Source organism: Lycorma delicatula, chromosome 7, assembly GCF_047948215.1.
Source record: "Lycorma delicatula isolate Av1 chromosome 7, ASM4794821v1, whole genome shotgun sequence".
Taxonomy (NCBI): domain Eukaryota; kingdom Metazoa; phylum Arthropoda; class Insecta; order Hemiptera; family Fulgoridae; genus Lycorma; species Lycorma delicatula.
This window is the reverse complement of record NC_134461.1, coordinates 87,363,765-87,385,238: the sequence shown is the minus strand read 5'-3', so window position 1 is coordinate 87,385,238 and position 21,474 is coordinate 87,363,765. Positions and strand designations below refer to the sequence as shown.

General features: G+C 28.9%; 2 protein-coding genes across 8 annotated transcripts in view; one reads left to right on the top strand and one right to left on the bottom strand.

Moving 5' to 3' along the window:
* The window catches only part of LOC142328111 (WD repeat-containing protein 5), a 37,768-nt gene extending 36,412 nt beyond the window's left edge, over positions 1-1,356 (bottom strand). The window contains exons 1-2 of one of the 3 annotated variants that reach the window (XM_075371624.1): positions 1,239-1,356; positions 496-672 (exon numbers count right to left, since the gene is read on the bottom strand). In XM_075371624.1, the coding sequence (XP_075227739.1) occupies positions 496-621 (126 nt within the window). In that variant the 5' untranslated portion in view covers positions 622-672; positions 1,239-1,356. The other 2 variants (XR_012757190.1, XM_075371625.1) reach the window with 2 other exon arrangements.
* Positions 1,357-1,515: 159 nt separating this feature from the next.
* Positions 1,516-21,474, top strand: part of LOC142328110 (homeotic protein female sterile-like) — a 147,676-nt gene continuing 127,717 nt past the window's right edge. For 2 of the 5 annotated variants that reach the window (XM_075371619.1, XM_075371620.1), the window contains exon 1: positions 1,516-1,710. In XM_075371619.1, coding sequence (XP_075227734.1) covers positions 1,646-1,710 — 65 coding nt within the window. In that variant the 5' untranslated portion in view covers positions 1,516-1,645. Of the gene's footprint in view, positions 1,887-14,962; positions 15,157-21,474 lie in introns of all 5 variants that reach the window. The other 3 variants (XM_075371622.1, XM_075371621.1, XM_075371623.1) reach the window with 3 other exon arrangements.

The following is a 21,474-nucleotide window of genomic DNA, read 5'->3' as shown; positions in this document are numbered from 1 at the left end:
CTTAAATTTTCATTAAAAATTACTTCTAATAACAGTATAACATCATGGCAACAACGAAACAATACTAAGCAACGATGACAAAACTATCTTCAAATGACAAAACTGAAACTATCTTCAAATTACCTACAACATTGTCTTAAAAAAAATCTGTCTTGCAAGACTTACTTACAATATAGCACTGGAGAAATACTAAGAAAAGATTTTGAAAAATCAGTTTATTTGGTGAAAACTGAGGAAAAACAATGGTTGAATGAGAACCTCATCCTTTTACGAAATTAGTTAACAAAATTCCTGTTTTCACAATAATAAAAGCACTATATTTTTATGATATTATTTAGTTTGAAATAGAATTTTGAATGAATTTCAGCATTAACATCTAGTAGTACTTTTGAATTTTCATTGCATATTCATTAAAAAAAACACAGAATAACACTGCATACTGTAGTACTAACTCAAAACTTATTTTGGAGAAACAAAAAAACCTTTGTATCTTACCAAATTTGAAGAACTTGAAGTTTTAGATGCAGCAGTATTAGGTGCCAAAGGTACCGACAATGAAGATGGATTAACAATACTGCCCTGGGGAGCCCCAAGGGATTGGGCAGGTCCCAACGGCACCATTTCCACTTACTCCCTCTTTTTTAATCAACGAATGTTTCAATCATAATCAATCTGAAACACCATGTTTAATTACTTCTCAATAAATAAATAAGTAATCAGTTGGAATAAACTGCCTTTCATTGATTGATCCTTTTAACAACGTTTCACTTATAAAATTTTCAAGCAAAATACTGAACCAGAAAAATATAAAAATTTACTAACTACATGAATAGGCCGGTTACTTGGATAAATTATAACCTATCTTGATAATAAAAATGCCGAAATGCTAATTTAAGAAAAATAGACATTAACCAGGGTTACTATTACTTCAACTGCTGACCCAAATTTTACTTCACAACAATAACAGCCAGTAAAATTAATAAAATACACACTTCGATAAAATGCACCTGTCCTAAACAAGATCACACATTTCATTCACTAATAAATGTCATACACCTTAAATGTGATAACGTATTTTGTAAATTAAAGTAAGAATAAAGTAAATGGACAATATGGCAATAACATTAAATACTCTAAGTATAATACACGTTCTATAAAAACAGTCGCTAAACTATAAATTATAATTACAACCCTATTGCAAATTAGTAAACTAATTTTGTAAACACAACACAACTAACCATTTTACCGCTAACAGAATGCAACACTAATGTTCCCACAATTCTTTGATGCGAGAGACTAGTCACGTGACATGGATACGAGTAATGTCGACTCGTTGAGACGCTGGCATGAAAGATCCCATTTGTAACTTGAAATCATGATATTAATTCCTAAATGGTGTACTTTCTTATACCGTTTTAAAATGAGATATCTTGTGTACAATTTAGAATACACTAACGATCATGATAATATCCGAAAATCGATGAAAATCTACGTGCGTTTTGGTCATGTGACCGGTTTCAACCAATCAGATGCTCGCAAATTTCAAAGGATTTTTCACAACTCAAACAGCCAGTTGGTGGAGTAGCTGCGTAGCCATTGCTGTGTATATGATAGTTCGGTTGGTTCTTTATTATCCGAATTCATCATGGGAACTGATAATCATCCGTCATTAAAAGATCATCAGCAGCCATCGTCTGGCTCCAGTGCATGGTATTAAATTATATTAAACATGTATATGAACATAATATAATAAAATGAGATTTTTTCGTGAGTGGGTTCCCCGATCCCAGGGAAGACAGCCGTAACATCAAGGGAAAGCTACATAGGAGGCGTATAGTGTAGTGTTTCTGTTTAAAATACGTTAAAAACGCTACTCCTGACTTAAGGTAGGTTTACAGTTTAATTCAGGATTGCTATTTTATTAACACTGACGTAAAATTTAGCGTACTATTTTCATAGTGAATTCATTTTATGCATTTGAAGTCGCAGTCCTATGCTTACCCTTTGGCTTCTTCCCCGAGCGGGGAGCCCGCCATGTTGACCAACTAAGCGCCAAAATACTGCGTTACCTTTTTATTTATGACAGATCGTTCTGTTTTTGTGTGAAATTCTGCGTTAAATATGTCTACATGTATGTTTAATAGGTTAGATGTGTGTTGTTTTGGTTAATGGTTGTATAAATGCGATAGCTTGGTAGGCTTCGGCAACGATTTGTAGACTAGGGCAGTTCAAGGCTAGGCTTCAGTTATATATTTCAAAGAATTACAAATAACGTATATTTTCGTTGTCTGCTGATTTACCATAATTTTGTGAATATGATTTATGTACTTATTATAATTATTGGTCATTGAAGGTTTGTAATTTATTGTGTATTTTAACTTAATAGTGTTTTTCGTTGTCGAATGTTTCATTCTGCCTGTTATTTTCATAATAGTTTGAAATCTGTTGTACCGTGTTAATTTTCGTATATTTCTGTTCGATGTTTACATATTAACCCTATTGTTATGGTTATTGATTGTCATTTTTATTATAGGTTTTGCTTATATAATTAGGAAATTTAAAACTTCATATTTAATTATTCATATTTTTGTTAACAGTTTAGGATTAGTCTATAGTATAAGCCTTCTTTCTATTGTGAAATTTTAACTGTTACAGTGTGTTATTAAAGGTTAACATTTATAATTTTAATACTTTATAGTCCTTTTTAAAGTGTATGTTTTTGTGGTATAAACTATGTATTTGGTAAATCTTAATGCTGTTTAGTTTGATTGTTGAAAACAGGGATGAGTGTATTATAGGTTAGATATTAAACATTTAGGTACTGTTTAGGTTAGTATGTTTAGCTAGTTAGTTGACAGCCCAGTACTTTTGTTGCTTATGTTTGTTTTATTGGTAAACTTAACAAATTAGTCTTAATAATGTTTAATTTTAATGGATATTATCTAGATTGTATTGCATTTCAAAATTAAAATTTATATAGGTAGGGTTTTGAAGTTAAGCAAAAAAAGTTTTAATTATCGTATATTGTTTTTTTACCTCACACTTTTAGTATTTATTTATGTGTAGCATTATATATTGTAATTTTTTTAGGGATTTTTAAAATAAAAGTTGTGAATTTTTATGTTGTAAAATACTATGAAAATATTTATTTGAAAATATTATAATTAGATAGGCAAGGTAATATAAATTTATCTTATCAGAATATTTTAATTAATTTTTTTATAACTAATATAATATGTATCTTGTTAATTTTGGCTGACTTATTGATGAAATGGTTATAATTTTATTTATGGTTGCCAAATTATTACTATTATTTGGGGGTTATATTTATAGAGGAAACATTTATTTTAATGTTTTAAATAGTTTGTTTGCTTCATATACTAATGTTTTTTTTTTAGTTATGTGCTAAATTAATTATTATTACGGGTTTTTTCAGAGTGAATGTATGAAAATTATTTTCTTTGTTATTATTTGATTTAGCAAATTAGTTTTGTATTGGCAAATTTGATATTCCTCATAAATTGATAGTTCCAGGTGATAATAACGTGCAGGCATTTTTCACCTTCAAAAAAAAAATTAAATAAATAAATTGATAGTTACATTTCTAAAGTAACTGTTAGCTTCTTGGTTGTTGTGTATTTAATTCAGCATTAAATAAATTGTTTTAATCTTGTGAAAATATTGGTTAATTAGCTTTATGTTAAAAAACTGAAAAGTGCTTATCAGTTTATATTTCAAGCTAATTATTGCACCCTTGCTGTGCTCATTTAATATATTTTTATTGCCTTTTGTTTCATAATGAATAAATTAAGTCTCATAAAATTATTTAATTTTCATATATAATTATAATTAATTTTGAACATTCTTATGCATTTAATATTACATGTCCATTTTCCCATTACTTTATTATTTTATAAGTTATTTTAATTTCTGGGCTATCGAAACATTTTGCAGTACATTTTAATGTATCTTATTAAGTTACATTTTTAAGTTAACAAGTTAATTAAATGAAATAAAACTGGAGTAATATATATATATAAAATATGTGACCCTTGTAATGTAAGGAATATAATAATCTTGTAGTCTTTAAATAAATATGTATATTAATATTTTGTTGGTACCAATTGTACACTGCAGATGCACAGTCTGTGTCAACTTGCATATGCTTTTGTAAAAACTAGTTTATAAATTAATAATTGTGCTTGAAAATGTTAGTTCTGATTATTCTTGTAACTTTTATGATTGGGTACCGTGTGAAGTATATATCAGATTGAGATATATATATTTTTTTGAAAGTAATAGAATATCAAACAATAGGTTTAAAACAGAATTTGATGAACTTTTCTAATTATATAAAAATTTACTAATCTGATATAATTTTTTAGTATAACAGTAACTTTTTGGTTCCGTTTATCAGAGATAGGTAATTAGTGAAAACTCATTTCCAGAGTGTAAATACAGTTCAATGAAATTGCTTACCTTATTTGTACATTGTATTTAGAGACTTACAACTTTTATTTTGTCTGATTGGGCATTACATTGATATTTAATTACATTGATATTTTAACCTAGTATACTAAAAGATATGTATCAATTATGTGTTTTTAATTCACGTTTTAGCAATTGTAAATGAATTAAGGATATCATTATTGTGGGTAAAGTTTAATTATGATTAAATTTTTGCCAATGTAGTTGGATCATAATATAGCATTTAATAATGTTTATTGTATTTCTGTACAAGACATTAAAATTTTCTATTAATTTTGTGACCAGTCATAGATTTGCGATTCATGTTATGTGTGTAATAATAAAGTAAAAGATTTCCTGGTTTCATAGCAGAAAGGATACCATTTATTATAGAAATTATTTCTAAAGTTATTTTTTTGCCTTATTATTCTTAGACAACAAATACAGCTCAATAAGAGCTTTCAGTTATGAAGGAAACCGGGAACTGTGCTAACATTGTCACTACTTTTCTCTATGCTGTCAAATTGAAAAAAAAAGAAAAAGCGATTATGAACATTGTGAGCTTAGCGAATATTACTTATTGAAGTGAGTTTGTTTTTGAGAAGAAATTGACTCTGTTAGCTGTATTGTCTTTGATGTTTCTGTTCCCTTTTTTTTTGTTAATATTTTTATTGAGAGTAAAGCTTTATATAAATGTTTTATTCTGATTATATTTATGTACTTAGTAATACTTTTAGCGAGTTTTTTGTATTTTTTCTTAAGCAATTTTTTTCAATTGTAAAATTTGATTTTTGATGTTTATAGTCAAAATTTAATACTAAGAGTAACAGTTAGCTGCAGAAAAATTGTATTGATTACCAATTTAAGATCATGTTACTGTAACAGAGGAAGCACCTGTTTGGAAGCTGAACAGATGTGAGCGTATGTTTGTACTCTTACTGATACGAACCTTTTCTATTAATTTTTTTATAATTTTACCTTTAGTTAAACAGGATTGAGGGTAATTGTATTATTTGAAAAATGTATTGGTGGGGCTATCATATATATTAAGACATAAAAGTATTGTATAACATACTCAATATTTGGGTATATGTGTTTGTAGTATGAACTTGTCATGATTATTTTTCAGTAATTTTATGGAAAGGTGTGCAACTCTGTTACTTCACTTAAGACTAAAGCTGAACCTCGCAGTTTTAACAGAATATTGTAATTCACTTATAGAATTTGTCACTTTCAAAAGACAGAGCATTCTAGAGTAATGTAAAATTTCTTTTCTGTGGTGTTTTCCAACCAGTAACCTCTCATAGAAAAAATATTTTTGTATTCTGGTCTGTTGGGTTGTTTTGATTCAATCGAACAGGTAGTAAACTACTTTTTATAATTTGATAATTATCCGTATCTTGGAATGTCTGCAGGAAGCTTCATTGTGATACATATGCTGATGAGAATCAGCATATGATAAACTATAAATCAATATGATAAGAATAAGGTGCGAATGGTAGAATCAACATTACTCCAGTTTAAACTACTGCGATTGCACCAGTAAAAGTTAAATGGACTAATAAGGGTGAGGTATGTGAAAGAAATATATACTGGTATAGTTTGCATGCGCTGAACAGTTTACTTAAGTGCTTTCAAAAGTCTCCAGAAATCTGAGTGAGAGCGCTTTGCTTACATTCATGACTGCTGTGAGTGGATGTTATACCATGAATGAATAATGCTGGGTGCAGTTTACTTGTAACTGCATGCTGTGGACATTTAATGGTTACAAATTATATTTGATACCGGTTACTGAAAAAAAAAGAAAGAAAAAAGTATTTTATTTGCACTTTGGGAATCTTGATAAGTAATCATGTTGATTGTAATCCAATGTTTATAAGTAATCCCTTTCGGAACTTTTGCATGTACTTAGAAATGAGCTTAATTATTTTGGCTTAAAAAAGCCTGAAATCAAGATTTACTTTGTAGATTTGTAAAATATATTGATTTACTAGTATATCTACATGACACCATTTTAATTTTATTAAAGTTTAATTAATCGTAAAAGATAGTGTTTCAGTTTTTTATGTTTCCCAGATTTTAGATAAAAAAAATTTAAATACATTCAGAAGCAAGCAATAGCTTATTGGTATGATATGTGTGGATTGAAAAGCTCTTTAATTTCCCTCAATTTGAAGGTTTATTCATTTTGTTGCATATGAATATTTTCTGTGAATTCTATAGTGTCAGTAAGCAGGTGTAAGTGGTTTGAATCCCAAGAAACTGATGAGCAAAATCAGGAATATAACCAAAGAAATAAGTTTTGATTAGAATTTTTATTGAGAGTTTTCTGATCGATATAAAACAGCATAAGTAATTGAATGTAATATAAAAAATGTTTCCCTGTTTCTCATAATTCATTCGTCATCATTGTAAGATTTTACAATATATCCTTTTTTCATAATTAATTTCATTATCTTTTTGCATATTTGACTTCTATTTGAATTAACAATTTTAACCTGGTTCATAAAATAAGTGTTGTGCTGTCTGTTAAATTTTTCAATGAAACTTACACAAATTTTAAACAAAGCCCCGTAGATTAAAAATGAACAAAATTATATAGATTATTCACTCACATTAAAATGTGCTACAGGATTGCACTAGTGGTCTCCCATAGTCACATCCAAATTGAAATATTTAAATAATGAATGTTTGGGACACCAGTATGGCTGCCTGATTTTTTTCATGGTATTGTGCAAGTAATATCAGCTGTCTCATTTTGCGTTATTTCATTTTTATTTTTTTTCATTTACTGAATGACCAGGCAGTATTTAAAACAATCTGAAACTCTTAAAGTAAGGTGTCAAGTAAAAGAGAAATGAAAACATAAATTAAAAAAAAAAATTTTTCTGTAACAATATTATGTGTGCAGATTAGTTAAATTCAGTAGAAACCTTCATGAAAATATTATCAAATTTAATTATAACAAATTTTTGATGATCATTTTATTATTAACAATTAACAACGTTAACAATTAATATGAAAATTAATAAAAAGAAATCATAAAGATAACTTTAAAAAATTTAGTTGGAAATTGGCAAATACTGAAAGTAATGTAAAAGAAAAAATACCACGTTGTAAAATACTACAAGAAAATAGAGGTGATTTGAGTGATTTTGTGATATTAAAAATAAAAAGAATTTATGAACCCAATCAGCCATTACCAATATGGAGAATTTCACCATATGAAATTATATTTTACATTTTTTATTTTGTTAAACAATAATGTTATGTATACTTTGCATACAAGTTCGCTAATATAATCATTTTAATGGCAGCCTATGTTGGACCTTTATTGTAAGCAAAATGCCAATAATCAAAAAAATGTCTTTTATATTATTAAATAATATACAAGACAAAATTTAACAAGAATTTTATAAAGATTAATTTTTTTTATAAATTTTTACCAAAATTATATTCAAGTGTGAAATCGTTTGATTTAAGAGAAGTGGTAGAGGTGCCTCCCTAGTTTGATTTTGATAAGGATTATAATATATTTTCAGTTTGAATTTCTACTGAGAACAAATCAGCCTGAGTGATTATTATACCTGAAAGGCAATTTTATACATATTTATAAATATTCAGTTTAGATATAAATGCCTTAGGTACTGTTTGAAGTACTCTCAAAAGAGTTACGTACTCTTTTTAGTGCCTGTTAGGTACTCTCAAAAGAGCTGGACCGGCAGACCGACCTACCATGCCGGTATATAGCCAGTAGGTGGGAAGGTCTGCTAGAGTAAACAACAGACATTCCCCTGGGTGGCGTAATACCAACAAGTCGGACCGGCCCAGGGGAGAAAAAAAAAGGTACTGTTTGAATATAATTTTGTAATTTAATAATGTGTATAACAAGAAAAAAAGGAGGAAATGTTATCAAGGTTGTTTAGGATATTATTTTTTTTTTTGAAGTCCTCAATGCTAAAGCAATCAAAATGTGCACAAGTACAATTCTATTTGTTTACATTGGTGTATATTTTGTTAAATATTTGTGGAACAGATAAAAGTATATTATGAATTTTAGTGGTGATTTGTATATATATACATCACTGATGCTATTAAATCTTCATGAAATCACATGGCAGTAGGGCAGTTCCCTTTATCAACTGAGGCAGAGTTAAGTATAGCTGGCAAATACAGATGTATTTCCAGGAGTTTTATTTTTATTTTGGTTTTAGGACATAATCCGGGTTTTAGAATAAAAATAATGAGGTGTTTCATATTTATGTTCTAGTTATGGTTTGAAATGGGATGAAAACTGCTCTATGACATGTATTTTTAAAAGTTTATAGCATTACTTTTATGTTTGAATGTTACTTTATAAAGTTTCCTTCACAACATGTAAATTCTGTGTGTTAGGCTCATACTCTAGGCAGAGTTGCTGGTGTATAAATTGGCAGGAAACCAAAAGTGACAAAGACCAGAGTAGGAGACTAAATCAGAAACTCAGAAGTTGTCAGTACTGATAAACCAGTTGCAGAATCGACGTCATGGAGGGAGGAAATAGCTGTAATAATTAAAAGATATTTTAAAAAAAAAAAATTAAAAAAAAAAAGAACATCGAAAAAGGGAATTTTTACAGTATTTTCTTTTTACAAGCAAGACAATATGAAAGATACTTTTTTTAATTTTGTAAGAATATCTATAAAACCATTTGATGATTTATTAAATACATTGAAATCATTAATAAGTTCCAAGGATATGAACTTTAGATCTTGCATTTTTCCTAAAGAAAAATAAGTGACAACCAGCTGGACGCTCATGATGACTATGTCATATGAGTGACTACACTCAAAAGTGGTTACTGCTAAGTGGTGTACTGTTAAGTGGTTGCTGCCACCTCAACTGATTACCTAGTATGTAATGAGGCTTATGGTTTAGATAGGGTTACTTTATTCTTTTGTTGGTTACGTATTGCAACATCACAGAGAATTGAATTGAAATAATTCTATCCTGTAATTAGAGTTTGTGATAAGGTTAATGACAAGATCAGTTCAATGAAGGGTTATAAATTTATATGAAATGAATTCTGTTTATCTGCTGTGGACTGTTCAGTTTCTTGGATTATTTATTATATGGTGTGATCTGCTTAAATTAGGTGGTTGTATATAAAAAAATCTGATGTGGGCACTATATGACTTCCTTTTATGCCTATTAAATTACATTTACACATTTTTTTTTTATAATGAAAAGTACATAAAATTTTATTTCCTTAATAACCTCTGATATTTTATATATATATATATATATATATTTTTTTTTTTATTGAATTATTCATTGTAAATTTTTTTACAATCATAGGTTGATAATTATTAATAAATCAATATATCTAAGTTAAACATAAGGAGATGAAGTCTGATTTGAACTGATAGCCTTACCCTTCTAGATCTAAATATTTCATTAATATTATTATTATTTCATTATTTGGGTATAAGTCTGGAACCAATGAAAATAAGTACCACTTACAATATATCATTGAAAAGCTCTCAATGAGGGCTTATTACTGCAGTTTAGAAAAAGTCGAAAATCCAGATGTTTTAGAGTTTTGGGCTTCTTTGGACACTTTTGGTTCAGTTGATTGCAATCAAAAGGGAGGTGCCCAACTAGATGTTACTACAGTCCTAAATCCAAAATTTTAATATCCTGTGGCTAATAATTTTTTAATTATGCAAGATACATACAGACATCACGCTGAAACTAGTCAAAATGGATATTTCCATTGAAATCTGAAAAACCAAATTTTTCACGATCGCAATACTTCCTTTACTTTGTACAAGGAAGTAAAAAAATATATATGTATCCAATTCCTGCTTTAGTACAGATGTGAATGTTCAAATAAGAATCTGTATTATTGAATTAGTATTGAAAACCAAAATGTTTATCTAAATTCAGTGAAATCATTTATTTAATAAAACTGTTCTAAACCAAAATGTTTTATTGTTGTATAAATAGGAGGAATGTCTTCAGCATTATTCGGGAGATAATATCTTATAATTTTGTTTCTTATTTTTATTGTACTCGTAGATGAATTTGATTTTTTAATTATTTAAGTATAGTTTATTTGTTATCTGGGTAGATAATCTTTTGAAGGGAGGTGTGATGACTGTAGGCCATGATGTCAATTTATCTCTATTATGGGATGGTAATATATGTAATTGTTTTTCCTTCCAATGCTGTCCTGCTGTCACTAAATTTAGTTTCCTTATATAACTGTTAGTATTTTTCTTCTAAAATTATGTTTTGCTTGTGTTATATTCTTAGTTTACTCTCAACAAATGACTGATTTGAGTACATTATTTTTACTTTTATTTATTGTTCTTGATTTCTTTTAAGTATTATTCATTTCTTGTTTTGATTTTGTTTAATAGTATTTTCTTCTGAGTTGTATCGTTAGTTTTTATTTTGTTTCTTGATGTTTGAAATTTTATGTTTTGGACTGCAGTGTGTTGTATTTTCTGGGTACTGTAAGATTAATAGTTTTCTATCACTGTTGATACCTTTTTCAAGATGGTTTTTTGAAATTATTTTCTAAAAAATCTTTTGCGAAGAACATGTTTAACAAAATTATTCATTATTAGTTTTGATTAAAATCCCATTCTGAATCCTTCTGATACCAAAATGAACAATTTTAATAGTGTAATTTTTTCTGTATTTGCCACATAGATGATTTCAGTAAAAAAATAATAAATAATTTACTAAATCGGTGGTTCCCAAACATTTCGGAGTCACAGCGTCCTTTTTCAATTAAAATTTTTCCATGGCACCCATCCTAAGTAAAAATATGACTACTTGTAAGTAAGAGATAAAAATGAATAAAACTTGTGTATCTTCATTATTTTTTTACTTTATTAACATTTAGTTAATAATTATAAATGTTTTGGTTCAATTAATTATGAAGCTTTTACAATATTTTGCGGTGCCCCTGTGAAGAGGCCACGACTACCTGGGGTACTGCGATGCACAGTTTGGGAGTTACTGCACTAAATGATTTGTTTAAAACAACATAAAATTATTGATGTTTTGTTAATGATGACTAAATTTTTTGTCTAGTTGCCTTCAAAAGTTGAATTTGTTAAACATCAAATTAGCAAAATAAATTTTTCTTATTATGCCAGTAAATACTTTTTTCTGTTTGGTTCAAGGTTTATTATGTCAGCCAAACTGTTCTAATTAAAAATTCTTATTTAAATTATGTCAATTATTACCTTGCTATGTTGATTATTAAGAGGGTTTGTTTTTTATTGGACATTTCATTTAGCTGTCATCAGTTTGAGGTTCTAATAAATTCCTATTTGTCCTTAACAGTATTTAACAAAATAAAAATAAAAGTAATAAATTAAAAATTGAAATCGTGTATGCCAAAGAATTTTGTTGTGTCACATGATGCTATTCCAGTACCTGGTTTGATAAAGGATTTTTTAAGAAAATACTTGTATATAATTAAACATATAGATAGGTTAGTGTTTTTATTTTAATTTACTAATTGCCTGTATAAGATTCATATATAACGATTTTGTTTTTAAAATTATTCATCTTAAGTCATTAGAGAACCCATTAAGCGGTGTGTGTGTGCATGCGAGGTGTGTACAAAAAGTAACAGAAATTTTTAATTTTTGGAAAGAATTTGATCTATTCATCTACATTAATGTTATCCCCCTCAGAATAGTCCCCATTAGATATTATATACTTCTTACAGCACTTTTTCCAATCTCCAAAACACTCGTTTGGAATAGTGTTTAGCTCTTTCAACTATTTGCTTTTAATCTCATCTATGCTTGTAGAATGACAGCCCTTTAAGGTTCTCTTTATTTTTGGGAATAGAAAAAGTCACACGGGGCATGTCTGGCGATTATGGCGGCTGGGGTATCATTACAGTGTTGTTTTTGGCTAAAAATTGATGAACAAGCAATGAAGTGTGAGCAGGTGCATTATCGTGAGGCAAAAGCCATGAATTATTTCACTACAAATCCAGGCGGTTTTTTTTTTTTCATGCAAACTGTGTCGAACTTGTAGATACTATTCCTTATTGATTGTTTGACCTTATGGCAAGAACTCATGATGCACTATGCTCTTAAAATTGAACATGGTGAACATAACCTTCACATTTGACTATACTTGTCGAGCTTTTTTTTGGTCTTGATGATCCAGAATGCCGCCACTGGGATGATTGAGCCTTAGTTTTGACATCACATCTGTAAACCCATGTTTCATGTTATGCATCGTTGTTGACTTCATTTAGCGACTCTTGAGCAACTTCCATTCGCCGCTGTACTTGTTCGAAATTCAACAATTTTGGAACAAATTTTCCCGTCAGGTTTCATACCCAAAACATCCAGAAAAATTTCATGGCGAGCCAATTGATATCCCAACATCATCAGCGACTTCTCTGATTGTGATTCAGCAATAATTCATAATCATTTCTTTCACTTTTTCCACCTTTTTTGTCGGTTGTTGATGTGCTGGGGCACCCACGGCGCTCGTCATCTTCATGACCTTCTTAGAAACACTTATACCTCTCGTAAACCCTTGCTTTACTCATAGCTGACTCACCAAAAGCAATATTTAACATTTTTAAAACATTGCTACACTTTGTTCCATTCTTATAGCAAAATGTAATACAAATTCTCTGATCCATTATTTATATAAATAAAAAATCGCTGATTGTACCAAAATACATGTTATCCTTTTGACAGCTGACAACAGACTAAACATCCAATATGGCTAAAAATATATAAATACTTTTAAGACATGTTTACCAATACAGCAACGAAAAGATCCCTAGAATCTGAACAATACAACCTGCAAAATTTCAAAATTCTCATTACTTTTTGAATACTCCTCGTGTATATATATATATATATATTAAGTTAATTATTTTAATTTCTTTTTTTTTTTTATTGTATATTTTTAACGAGAATATTAAGTTTGCAATCATAACTTTTACAAATTACTTGTAAAATTTACATGCTGTTTCATTCTTTGTGTTTTTAGTTTATTTTAGGTAATATGCTTAGATTAATTCTGTTATGTACAATACTTGAGTTGTTTGTACCTGAGGATAAATGTAACAACAACATTGAATTTCCAATTGTAATTTAAAGTTTAAGAGATACTTAAATGAAATTTTTTACTACTTTGTAAACTTGTAAGTCACAACTTTACAGCATACGTATACAATACTGATTAAAGTGTTGTATAGCAAATGTTGGATGTCCTGTTAGTACTTGTTTTTAATTCAGTAGTTTTAATAAAGAAAATCAATTTAAGTGTTAAAACATGTATTAAAAAAAAAACATTAAATTAAATAGTGAAATTCCATATTTTTGCTGGAGAATGAAAGACTCAACACAAAGATTAAAATTACATTCATTCAAAGTTGTGCAATTAAAAATTAACTGAAGTAATTTTTGTATCTAGTGTTTATGCGTAGGTTTCAAATCCTGTAATGAGGTATATAGTGATATTTAGGGGAAAATATTTAACTATTTTAAAAATTTATAACTAAAGGTTTAAGAATAAATTTGTTGGTTTGAAAAATTTATTTGTAAAGGATTTATTTTGTAAAATTGTATGATTGTTATGTTTATTTATTTATTAAAATAGTGAGCAAGTTATTTGAATGAAGTTGTTTTTTTTTTTATTTTTATAGGTTAATAAAATTATGCATATTACAATACTGTTTAATTTGAAATTGTTAGCATGAACTTAGTAAAAATGAATTTCAACATTATTTGGTTGTATTGTGTGATATTGAGCTCCATTAAAAATATTAACTTAGAGTAAATTCATATTCGTGGTTTGTTTAAGATGTATATTTAATTTTAACTCTTGGATGTACTGAAGTTGATGTCTTAATTTTTTTAAACTTTCTAATTTGATCAATAAAATCTTGCTGTGCTGTATTTGTCTTAATATTTTCTGTTTCTTCATGTCTTTTTATTTAGAATTAAGGATTTAGTTACTTACTATATAGTTAATATTTTTTTTAGTATAAATAAAAATAATAGTTCTAGCATAAGTCAAATATCTTTCAGTCAACTTCTATTCTTGATTTATGGTCGTGAGAAACAGAATTTAATTGCTGTTAATTAGAAAAAAAAAGTTACAATTTAATGCTAAAAAGATGATTTAAAAAATCCTCTTAATGAATTCAATTTGTTATTACTTATATTGCTTCTGCTTAAAATTATTATTTACTTAATAATTTTTATTAAATGTGAAATATTAAGGAACATATCTATATCCTGCACATCTTTCATGATCAAGATTGCCATCTGATTTTTCATTTGTTCATGCCTTCTCTTGTTACTAGTAGAGCAGTTCAGTTCGTTTAATGGTATTTTTATTTTTTTCTGTTTTGGTTTTACTTTTAATAGGACGTAAAAAAAATTAAAAATAAAAACCAACAAAAACAAAATTCGTGTATAAGTTTTTAGGGAGATTTGATCATATGCTTCAGATATTCTTCTAATGGTTGGGATCAGTGTATCGTGACGTGTGACGATGAAGCGTCCTCGCAAGACCACCACCATTATGCAATCCATGCATCACATTCCAGAGAAAACTACTACTTCTACTTCTGCTACTCATACTTCTACTTCTGTTCAACACTTCTCATGAAAACAACGTCCATTACTCTTTATAAGTGGACAGGTAAGAATATACAGTGAATGATTGGAGACCAGAACTTATGCAGGCTCGTTATATGTTTATACATGTAACCTGTATGGGAAAATATCAACCGCGACTTGTATCGTTGTTGATAATGTTCTTCCAATTATTAAACTTTCATTTTCCATTTAGCATATATATTTTTACTTGTTTTGTTTTTTGAGTTTTGTTATTAGTTTAAGCTAAGATTTACATTGAAGTTAAACTTGGGCCTTGTCATGCATTAATACATTTAAGCTTATACTTTTTTTATGATATTGTTATATTCAGGAATTCTATTAATGTGTGAAAAACATATTTACAATTTGCTGCAAAGTAAATTTTCTTCATTTTATTATATTTCTTTTATACAGGTGATTACAAACTGCATGACAATCTCGTGGGAGATGATTCTACAGCCAAAAATAAGAAAAAATATCATATAAACATAGATCAGAAAACGGTTTTTGTAAGTTTCAGCTTGCGAAACATTTAGCTCTGCTTTCAGCTTCCTCTGAGAAATTGAACCGTACTAAAAATCTTGGTGTGCAAATCAAGGGATAAATTCGATCCTTCCTTGTAGTTTTTCATTAAAGTGAATAAAAGAGGTCCCTGACCTCTATCTCATTTAGATTTGATAGGAAAATACATGATTCAATCAGGGTCAACAGTTTTTTAGGTTTGAAATAAATTAACTTTGTTAATTTACCAATAAACAAATAAAAATTTCTAGTTAACTATGTAGCGAATTTAATTCTGAGAAAATTGATGTAAATAACATCTATTAAAATTTAAGCATTTGAGAAGTTCAACTTAAAGACATATTAAAAATTCTTATTTTTTCATGGATGGCAGTAACAGCTGGTCAACAGTTATTTAGTGTCCAGCATTTGTGTATTCATTTGGGCGGTGTTTGTGCTGTTATTGTTTGGTCTGTCATTCATAATGTGTGGTAGCCCAAATTGTTATCATTTGGAGAATTCATGGACATGTTAATTTATGGCAATGTAAATAAAAATGGAATGGCTGCTGTGTGTGAATATTAGGAAAATTATCCAGATCGAAGAGTACCAGACCATAAAACATTTGAGGTTTTGGAGAGGTGAATTCAAGGAAACAGTATGCTTAAAACCACAGTGATTCAATACTTGTCAGGAACATTTTGTGAGAAATGCCATCGCTGAAGAACAGTGTTGAACGTGGTAGAATTATCTCTCACCTCAAGCCCCAGAGAAGGTTGTCACATTGCTTTCAATTGAGTTTTGCTATCAATTGTGTAACAAATGTTACAGGAGCAACAATTACACCCATTCCATACAGCATGTGTATAAGAGTTATTACCACCTGATTTACTGATGAAATTCGTGAAGGTTAATTATTAGAAAATGTAACATCCCAATTTCCTAAGTAATATTCTCATTACTGAAGAATCCTGTTTTATAAGAAATGGCATTGTAAATTATTGAAACATTGAAATGGGCCGAAGAAAATCCTAATGAGATTGTGTCAATTCATTTCCATCGCACATTTTTGTTTAATGTGTGGTATGGTGTTGGTGATAACCTCATAGGTCCTTTTTTCTTACCGCCAAGGCTCAATGGAGGGGGTAGTTGCATTTTTTGCAAACAAATCTGATGGAACTCTTGGAAGATACGGATACTTGCAGATCGAGTACAGATGAGGTTTTTCAATGATGGCGCACCTGCTCACTACTGTTGTGTTATGATGTGATTATCACTACTGTAGTGTTGTGTATGTGTGTCATTTAAATAACACATTTTGTAAGCAGTATATTGATCAAAACAGACCAGTAAATTGGCCACCTTGATCTTCCACTCATGCCAGCAAATGTTTTCCTTTGGGATTGGTTAAAGTTGTTAGTCTATTCTGCTGGTATTGGCACACAAGAAGAATTGAGCTCAAGCCACTATTGCTATTAGATATGCCCAGCTAGCATGGATTCGCCGAGCTGAACTATGCATTGAACAGAATGTCGGCCACATTGAGGAACTGCTTTGAAGAAATGTTTGCAGCTTTATCAAGTAACCATTTTAATATTCAATTTTTAGAAAATCAAACAGATGTGATTTTTATTTTTTTAATTTATTTTTTCTATTTGTTTTCATTTTACATGATGTTCAAACATTGATGAAAATTGTTCTGTTTAAAATCATAACACTTTTCCAATCCAGTCTGTGTGCTGTTTCTGATTAAAATTGAACTTCTCAAATTAGTGTTTAATTTTAATAGATATTTACATCAATTTTCTCAGAATTAAATTATCCACAAAGTTAACTAGAAATTTTTATTTGTTTATTGGTAATTTAACAAAATTATTTTATTCCAAACCTAAAAAAGTGTATTTTATACCAATATGTTTTTGTGTTTTACCCCATTTTTCTTAAAATTTAAGTGAGATAGAGGTCTGGGACCACTTATATTCAATCACTTCATCAAAAACCCAAAGGAAGCACCAAATTTACCCCTAGATTTGTACCTCAAGATTTTAGTACAGTTTAATTTCACAGATGGAGCAGAAAGCAGAGCTAAATGTTTCTTTAGGCAAAGCTCGCCAATGAACTGTTTTCTGACCTCTATGTTTACATGAACGTTTTTTCTTGTTTTTGGCTATATAATCATCTTGAGAGAGATTGCCATGCAATTTGAAATAACTTTGCATAGAATGAAAATAATGTCATTCATATCATTATCATGAGATGTCTATTGTAACAGAATCTCATCTATTAACAAAACTTTTTATCCATTTTAAGTAGGATTCCTTTCTTGTTAACATAAGTTTTGTGTGCTGTTGTCCTTATAAGGAATAAAAGGCTTGATTTAACTAGTTAGGTTTTACAGCCAATATTTAAATATACCATAGAATGCCTATATAAGTAATAAAAGTCCCTATGAAAGCTTCCTCTGCAGTTGGATTCTTGGGGGAATTTAGATTACAAAAGATCAAAAATGGAGAAAGGTGGTGAATTTTTAAGAAAAGCGATAAAAAATGTTTAATCAATTCCTCAATCGCTTAGGAAGATTAGGGAATATTGCATTTATAGAAAAATTTTTCTGTATGCCTTGTTGGTTTTTCTCATAAAAGAAAGAAGAATAAGTTTAATGAAACTTATTCACAATTCACTTAAATACTCTTGACTTTACCTCCAGTTGAATCCTGAATCTTCCAAATAATTGTGAACAAAATTGGTACTTGTTACCTGGAGGGGGACTGGAGTATTCCTGTTATAGTATAGTTGTCTTTTACTGCAATCATCCTACCGTATCTGTTATATGAATATGCCCTATTAGATTCTCCATGCTGAGAATGCTAGGACTTGAAGTATTGGTATGGGCGCTACATATCTACCAACTCATGGACTCTTTTCTCCTTTGTAGTAGCACAATCTGAACTATATATCAGATAAAGGTAGGTAAATTACAGTCTTACAGTCTCGTTTATCTCTGATATAATAGCACACCGGATTATTTCACTAAACTCTTCAGTATTTAATGGCCTCTCTATGATATCTTCTTTAGTCCATTTAGACAAGTGAGAGATTCCTGAATATATATTTTTTGCTCAGTTAGAGTCCAATTACATGATTACATTTGCTGTTACGATGATTTAAAAAAAAATTCTTTTATATTATTTCAGATACCATAAATTATAATAGGTAAGTTTCTATTGTCAAATTAGGATGTAGTTCAGTACAGAATATATTCTCATAAAATTATGTTTCTTGTTTCTATTAATGAAAATTATTTTTATTTCCATATTTCATGGAGGTGTATGTTTTTCATCAGTATTTTTGTATATTCATTATTATTTATGCATGTTGCTAAATTATATTTACTTAAATTAAACGTGAAGAGTTCAGAATATTATTCCAGAATGACATCAGCTTATAATACAGTTGTAAGAACCATTTCATACATGATGAACTTTCTCCATAGGTGTTTCATACAATTTTGAGTAACATACAATTCTTTTTCAAGTCGCAGTCAACTACACATGTTAGAGTGACAGTGCTAGGAAGGACAGAAAATAACACTCAAATCAATTATGATAATCTTAGCAGAAATATAAAATATTGTGAAAATTTTAATGAAGAATACTTTAGCCAAGTTGGTCTTATCAAAGAACCAAATGGATCAGATTTGTGGTTCTGAGAGTCTTTTCATTCATACAGTATGTATTAATGGTTTATCAACTAGTCAAAAATCACACTGGCTTTGGACAGACTGTTTTTACATTGACTGGCAACTTATTGTTAGTTCATATGTATTTATTTATGTTGTTAAATGTTCTGGTATATTTGCTACATTGCTGCCCATATTTATCTCAAGAAACCACTTGATGTTTTCTTGAGTACTTGCAGATCACTTTTAGTTATCCTGAGGAAGGTTTTTAGTGTTTATAATCACAGACCCAAATTTTCCATTTACATAAATTGTGTTAGTTTCCATTGAATTAAAACTGTAGATTGTATATTTCACTCGAGGAAATTTTTTGTGCAATATACTGAATCGTGATTTAAATCCATCCTCCTTTCATAAATTTGAGTTCTGGCAAAATAAAGAATTTTATATAATTCCATTTGATAATTAAAAAACACCTTTAAAAAAAAATTGGTTAAAAGGCCATTTTACTTTTTAGTGTATACAGCATATTTAATTTCATCCTATACATTAAAAATATTGGATTTTTTTTTGTAATTTTTGGGGTAATTTTAAATTATATTGACCTTTTTGTGTATTTTCTTATAACCCTATGGATAACAATCTGGTGATTGTTGAGGCAAAAAGCAGAGTGTAAGAAGGGAATGTACCTGACATCTTCCATTTACCTGTACATTTTCTGAATGTACCTGTAAAGCTTCCATTTAACCATATATATATATATATATATATATATATATATATTTTGAGATAAGACATATCTTAATTTTTCTTGAATGTACTTTCATGGGATCCTGCATCCTTACTCATGTTTGAAATAATTCCGTTATTACATAATAAAAATACTAAAATAATAATAATATAAGGACTATAAATACCTTAAGTAATTTGTATTAAATTCATTTTCATTTTATGCTATCTCCTCAGTACTGTGGGTTTTAAACGCTCCATGTTTGGTGGTTGAGGTAAATAAATGTGATCCTGATCTCACCATGCCTAAGTATGGTATCTACAACAGAATATGATTGAGAAGAAAGTTGTTCCTGCAGGTGAAAAGAAGTCTACTTATTATTGAGCTTTTATTTCAACCCATGCATAAGAAATAAAGTCCCTGAGCAAGTTCACTTTCTGATTGCTACTTCCATCAAACTCCATCAGTGAAGCAACAGCTCCATTGGCTCTTTCCTCTGCAGCTCAGTAAACAGCAAGTAATTTATCTATAGTAGGAAGAGGATTCAGCTATTCATAATACTTGAAAAATAGATTTTCTTCTGTTCTTATTTGCTGTATTGTAGTAATAATTGTGGAGTTAAGAGTATTATTTTTCCATTACCAGAAAGCAACCTTCTGATAACATAAAATTATAATTAAGTTGAATTCTAATATTTATTTTTCCTGCAATTTCTTTAGTATTATTCGGATTATAAGAACGAGTTAAAAGACTTGGCATTAACTGATTCCCACTTTAGTTTTAAATCAGGCTGTTTGTACATCTATTGAATAGAAAACAGTTACAAGACAGGATCATAGGCAGAGACCTGCTCCTACCAACTTTGTACATATACCAAAGATGCATTCAGTACTTGTAAAGTCCTGCGATTCCTTAGCAGGTCCACCTTAGCCAGAAAATTATCATGGAGAAAGAAAACAAGGAAAACAGTTGATTTTAAGAAAAAAAAATTACTCCCAGAAGGATTTTGAGAAATGGCAAAAAAAATTTCTTCAAGATCTTCCATTTAACCATGTATAATATATTATTTTGTGATTATTAATTTTCTAAATTTTTATTTTTAATTTGTTTTGTTTGATGTAATTTTATAATTATGTACAGACTGATGATCAGGGATACTGCCGAAGTTGACTATTGGTATTAGTGTTTTGGCTTTTTCTGTTGCTGATTTTTGGGGTTTAAGTTGTTATTTTCTGAATTTAATTAGCACAGTGGCAATATGTTTGAATTATTTGAATTGTCAAAATGTTTTATATATATATAACATATATATATATATGTTATTATATAATGTATATATATATATATATATATATATATATATATATTACAATTTATTACCTTATGTTAACAAAAATAAAAGTCCATTTCAATGGAAGAAAAATAAAATAAAAAAATAATAACTGTTTATT